Below are 6240 nucleotides of genomic sequence, written 5' to 3'. Positions count from 1 at the left end.
ACACTGGATACACTAGGATACAGAGAATACAATGGATACACTGGATACACTAGGATGCAGTGGATACACTAGGATATAGAGGATACACTAAGATACACTGGATTCAGTGGATACACTGGATACAGTGGATACAGTGGATACACTGAATACACTAGGATACAGTGGATACAGTGGATACAGTGGATACACTGAATACACTAGGATACAGTGGATACAGTGGATACACTGAATACACTAAGATACACTGGATACAGTGGATACAGTGGATACACTAGGATACACTGGATACAGTGGATACAGTGGATACAGTGGATACAGTGGATACAGTGGATACAGCGGATACAGTGGATAAAGTGGATACACTAGGATACACTGGATACAGTGGATACAATGGATACACTAGATACACTAGGATGCAGTGAATACACTAGGATACAGTGGATACAGTGGATACAGTGGATACACTAGGATACACTGGATACAGTAGATACAGTGGATACACTAGGATACACTAGGATACACTAGGATACACTAGGATACAGTGGATACAGTGGATACACTGGATACACTGGATGCACTAGGATACACTGGATACAGTAGATACAGTGGATACACTGGATACACTAGGATACAGAGAATACAATGGATACAGTGGATACACTAGGATACAGTGAGAGAGCGTCATCATGCACGATAACATAAAGCACACCGCCAGGACATTATAATCAGGCATACATGAAGTACTTACCGAAATTAGAGAGAATCTTTGATGGCTTACGCTCCTTAAATTCTGCGAGCGCGTGTTGCATTGTGGCAACCTTTGAGTCTATTTTTAACGGTGCAAAATCATTTCCCTTTTCCGCACTTAACTGGATTAATTTTGAAGTCACGGGGGTGTAACAATCGTAATACGTTGTTGGCATTCGCACTTCCTTTTTATTCGAGCGCAATAAATTTTCTCTGGTTTTTAGATCGTTTTTGAGTGAAACCCGCACACGAGGCGGAGACACACACGTGCAACATCCATTAACTGTTTCCGACGCGACGCTTTTCTTACGACACGAAGTTTCATGAGTTATTTCTATTGCGCAAAATTGCGAAGATGCTGGCGAGGTACGAGGATGGTTCTCTTCTTCGCCAGGGCCGGACAATGGTGACTCACTAGAGCTTCTTGATTCACGACTTTTCTGCGAACGAGATAACAAGTTTTTTCTTTTTTTCTTAAAAACAGCAAAACTTGAATCTGCAGCAGCAGTAATGCTTGACACTGATTCACTTCGTGTTGGACTTGACCCAGTGGTACTCTCACTTGATCTTGTATCATCGATCACATAGGACACGGATTTATTCTTTTCAGGAACAGCCTTTGATAACGAATAGGGAGTCTTTGTTCTATCAATTTTAGTCTCTTTAAGTCCTCTAGAAACTGCATCCTTAAACATAGCAAGATCCGCACTTAATGAATTCATAGACTGAGTACACATAGATGCACCAGTATCTGCCTGCACCGCCTTCCTAACAACAAGACGCGAAGGTAAATCAACAGGGCAAGGAGCGTCTGGAAAAGAGCTTCTTCTTTGCCATGTTGTTGTGTGACCACGAGTATTTTCTCGGCAGTACTTAATTTTTTCAGCTTTAATTTTTCGGTCTCGGTGCTGCTTTTCGCTGTTATTTGACTCGTCTTGATTTGCCGAAGGTTCGCTAAATCCGCTGTCATTATCGCCACGAGAACTGTATTCTCTCCTGTTTTTGCCTTCACTGTCTTGTGAACACCTTCTCGAATATTTCGCAACGTAATAGTTTTCATCTTGTTTGTCATTGTTCAGGGAATCAAGTGACTTGAAGGACAACAATTGCTCAATATCATCTTCATCCAAAGATAATGAATTATCAGCTTTGAGCCTTCTTAAATCAAAAGTGTACCCTCTTCTGATGTAGCCTTTCGTCTTTGTTGGTTCGTATCTTGAACTGGTATCAGTCGAACGAGATTTATGAATGTCTGGCAATACCAAGCGTCCTAACTCTTCTTTTGCTACTTGTTCGATCGACTTTCGACGACTCAAAACATTTCCTTTACAAACCCGTCGATCTCTGGTCAATTCTTGGGTGTTTGGACGGCGTATTTCCTGGCCAAAACCAAACATGTTTGCGCATTGGTGTCTTGTTGACTTCCTCTTTAGTTAAAGCTCGCAGTGTTTGTGACAACAAACAAAAAACTGCCGCCCAACATGCGATAAACACTCTCTCAATTCAATAGCCATTTAGGGGTAATTAGGCCTTTGAATCAACACTAAAATTATGAAGAACAAGACTCGAATAATAACTGATCCATGCTTACGAATTCCTTAAGTCTTCCTCGGAAAGACTGTCAGTCTTTTTCAACCTCCTTGGATGTAAGCAAAGTACGAGTCGAGCGTCTTCGAAGATTCTTCAAAATGTAGATTTTCACAGGAATGTGTTTTCGTTTGTGTTGAAGATTAAAATATTTTATGGCTGCTTGGCTCTTTTCTGCCAGGTTTTTGACGTCCTTTTGTTCTCCAGGGAAATATGAATTTTAAAAAAGCCGAAACTTTAACCAAAAAGCCAAAAAAATGGGAGAAAATTTTCAAAATGGAGGAGAACTCCTTAAGTTGTTGCCTTCGAGCAACTGTTAAATTATTAAAAATAATTATCACAAACTATATCGCACGGTTTTTATGCGTTAGAGCACGTTTTAAGCACTGTTGAACTTTAGTTAATATAGTCATAGTTAATGAATATACGTCAGATAAAACAAAAGAAGGATTATTTCTCTACGGAAATACAGGCTGAACAATTAGACTAATTAGCATCGAGCAGTCTTAATTTTAAAAGCTAGAAAAGGAAATCTAAGAAGTCTTTATCCCGAAACAAGGCACGTACAAATGTTCCAAAGCGAGAACAAGCAAGATATTTCAAAATGACGCGAAGGAAAAAAAAAGTCAAAAGTAACTCTTATTAATAATAACTCATTATTGTGTAATAATTAACGAGACACTAAATGAGTATTATTAAATTATAGCAATAAAAAGTTAGCAAAAGTATCAAGTGATTCAAGAATTTTATTACAAAAATATACGAGGGATTTAAAACATTTGTTTACCAAACGAGCCAATTTTTATTTGAAAATATAAACTCGTGGCACTTTGATATTTGTAATTTATAAGGGGATGCTTTTGGAAATCACTGTATACTCTCTGATACTAAACTATTTTGCTTCTTTCTACGATGAGACATAACGCCTCAGATGTAGCCTGCGCTCCATCCGGTCTTTTCTTAGGAAGAAAATTCCGGATGTGACGCAGGCTACCCAGATGTGGAACATATTATTTTCTTTTGGCTTCCGTCTTTTACCGGTAAGTTTTCAGTGCCTATAGTTTCGATTCTTTTCTTATTTCTTACTCTACGTGTGAGAACATATACATATATCTGATACATGCAATATATAAAATATATGACAATAATATTTCACAGCTTCGCGAACTAATCCACAATCAGTTCAATTTTTAGATCGTGCTAAAGGCTGATCTTAGTCAGGGCATGGCTAAGTCACAGATCAAGCCCTGAAACAACCTCTGGGCTGATCTAGGTCAGGGCATGGCTAACTCACAGATAGAACCCTGAAACAACCTCTGGGCTGATCTAAGTCAGGGCATGGTTAACTCACAGATCAAGCCCTGAAACAACCTCTGGGCTGATCTAGGTCAGGGCATGGCTAACTCACAGATAGAACCCTGAAACAACCTCTGGGCTGATCTAGGTCAGGGCATGGATAACTCACAGATCAAACCCTGAAACAACCTCTGGGCTGATCTAAGTCAGGGCATGACTAACTCACAAATATAACCCTGAAACGACCTCTGGGCTGATTAAAGTCAGGGCACGGCAAACTAAAAGATTCAACACTGAAACAACTTCTGGTCTGATCTTAGTCAGGGTATAACAGTTGATAGATAGATAATTTGTAACACCGTATGGTATGTAAAAATGAAACTGACGTTTCGGACGTTAGTCTTTCATCGGAGTCAGGGTATGGCTAACTAAAGGCACAGATTCAACCCTGAAACAACCTCTGGGCTGATTAAAGTCAGGGCACGGCTAGCTAAAAGATTCAACCCTGAAACAACCTCTTAACTGATCTAAGTCAGGGCATGGCTAAGTCAAACATCGAATTGGAATTTAGGGAGGAAAACCAGACTTAAGCCAGAAAAAAACCTACAGTGAAAGGGAGAAAAACACCCTAGGAGAAACAAAGCTACCTCAAATCGATCCAGCCAATGGTCCGCGGTGTTCAAGATCAGGTAAACCTCTTCTAGGGCGGTAGTTATCCCCGGGCAGGCATCTTTTCTTGAGGCAGAAGAACCAGCAACCAACCATCAGGATAGTTGCAATGGTAGTTACGAAGACTCTGACGAAAAATCCACCTACTGCTGTCATGGCTAGTTTCCTGAAAATAAAGGAGATTAAAATTAGGAATCTATTCCTTCCCTCCTCCCTCCCTTCTCTCCCTTTCTTCCTTTCTTTTTTCTCGACTTCCTTCATGTTTCTATTGCTTTTATATATATTTTCTCTCTCTTTCGTTCCCCCCTCTCATTTGAGCTGTTGAACATCATTTTCATAACTAAATATTTATAAATACCCGCGCAAGGTGATATCACTAATCAGCAGACACACCAGGCAACATTGCACAAAACAAATTTTAATCGGGATTGACCCACGTGGCAACAAATTCATACAACTTTGATAACCACGCCTGCTATACTAAGGCTTTTGGTCGGCGGTTTTTGTTTTGGTGCAACCTGATTGGCTAGAAATTCCAAATATTGCAAGCGATGTTGCAGCTATGTTCACACAATTAAATTTGCTGTGCACGTTGTTGCAAGAGTGGAGCAGAATTGAAATTCTTTTTAAAAAGTTGCGCACAATGTTGAGTGCAAGTTTCAGAGATAGACAAATGCTTCAACAATCCTGTTGCACGGAATGTTGCACTGTGCATCTGCACCTTAAAAGGTCTTTTAAAATCTACAACAAATCTATAGTGGTACCCCTCACCTTTTGTATACATAGCCAACCTCACAAGCATCCAGATCATTATTATTACACATCTGGCACCACGCCTCGATGTTTCGTACTTCAAGAGACCCTAGTAACTTGTTAAACGTTTTAAGAGGACAAGCTTTTCTATCACATCCTGGTATTGCGTAATACTGAAAGGAATCCTGAAATATAAAAAACAAGAGGGCACAGTCATGGTACGAAAATGGCAGACGAAGCGCAATACAATGGTACTACTCAATTTGCAGTTAGTTTGTACGGAGGGAGGTTGGTATACAGTAATGTGGCATAGACATAGGCAGCCCAACACATGATATATTTTACAGCATATATAATTATAAGAGGTCTCTACCTTTGTGTCATTTTACAAGCCATTTCTAAAGGCAAGCCTCACATAGTAATCTTGATTATCTCCTTTCAGTAGTTCAAGGAATACCAGAGATGCGTAGTATGGAATAGCATAAAAAGGTAAAGTAACCTATATTTAACGTCGGTAGTTCCTTCAGTTGAAATTCAACTGCTATTATTGGAAGCCGACGGTGTGCACTTACCCCCTCTCTCCATCAGTGCTTCTGTTTTAAGAGTATTCAAAGCTGAAGCTACACGGATTAGAGAGAAGTCGAAACAGACGTGGAGATCCTAAGGATGAACCGTGGACCTCAAGCTCTGAAGGTCGCGCACTAACCAACTGAGCTACGCCTGCTCCTAGCATAATATGAATATAAAGAAGCTCTACCTTTGTGTCACTTTCAATCCCTTTCTAAAGTCAAACTCACATAGTAATCTTGATTATCTCTCCTTCCAGTAGTTCAATGTACCAAGATGCGTGTTGGAATGGTTTGAAGGGTTTGTTTATTTGATTGACTCCAAGAACTGAGAATAATGACACTATGGTTTGGTTAGTGAGCTGAGTAGTACACAACTGAAAATAAATAAAGGGGGAAAAATGAGTTTGATAGAAAGAAGGATTATGATTCGTTCTCATTTTAAGACCAGTTCATTCCGTAGAGTATCATTTTTTTGCTTAAATACTAGTCTTTTCTCCTTTTCTTAGTGGTATTGATAAGTTCTTGCATGTCTTGACCCAACAATCCTGCTCCCATACTTCTACCATCGCTTCTTGTATTTATGATACTCTTAGCCAGTCAGCAAGATCACAACTTTATC

The 6240-nt window shown here is 39.7% G+C and overlaps 1 protein-coding gene across 1 annotated transcript; it reads right to left on the bottom strand.

Annotated features, from left to right (window-relative positions):
* Positions 1-3062: 3062 nt before the first annotated feature.
* Positions 3063-5785, bottom strand: LOC148911102 (uncharacterized). Its single transcript, XM_089030178.1, has 3 exons — positions 5759-5785; positions 5071-5237; positions 3063-4465 (listed from the first exon to the last, which is right to left on the bottom strand). Exons 1-3 carry the CDS (start codon positions 5783-5785, stop codon positions 4279-4281), a joined length of 381 nt encoding a protein of 126 aa, XP_088886304.1. The 3' UTR covers positions 3063-4278.
* Between the last annotated feature and the right edge of the window lie 455 nt (positions 5786-6240).

The sequence above is a fragment of the Actinia tenebrosa genome, unplaced genomic scaffold (assembly GCF_029948245.1).
Source record: "Actinia tenebrosa isolate PJP-AT-01 unplaced genomic scaffold, QUT_ActTen_1.0 PGA_scaffold15__27_contigs__length_11533743, whole genome shotgun sequence".
Classification (NCBI taxonomy): Eukaryota; Metazoa; Cnidaria; class Anthozoa; order Actiniaria; family Actiniidae; genus Actinia; species Actinia tenebrosa.
The sequence above is the reverse complement of the archived record's forward strand: the minus strand, read 5'-3'. Positions and strand labels throughout refer to the sequence as shown.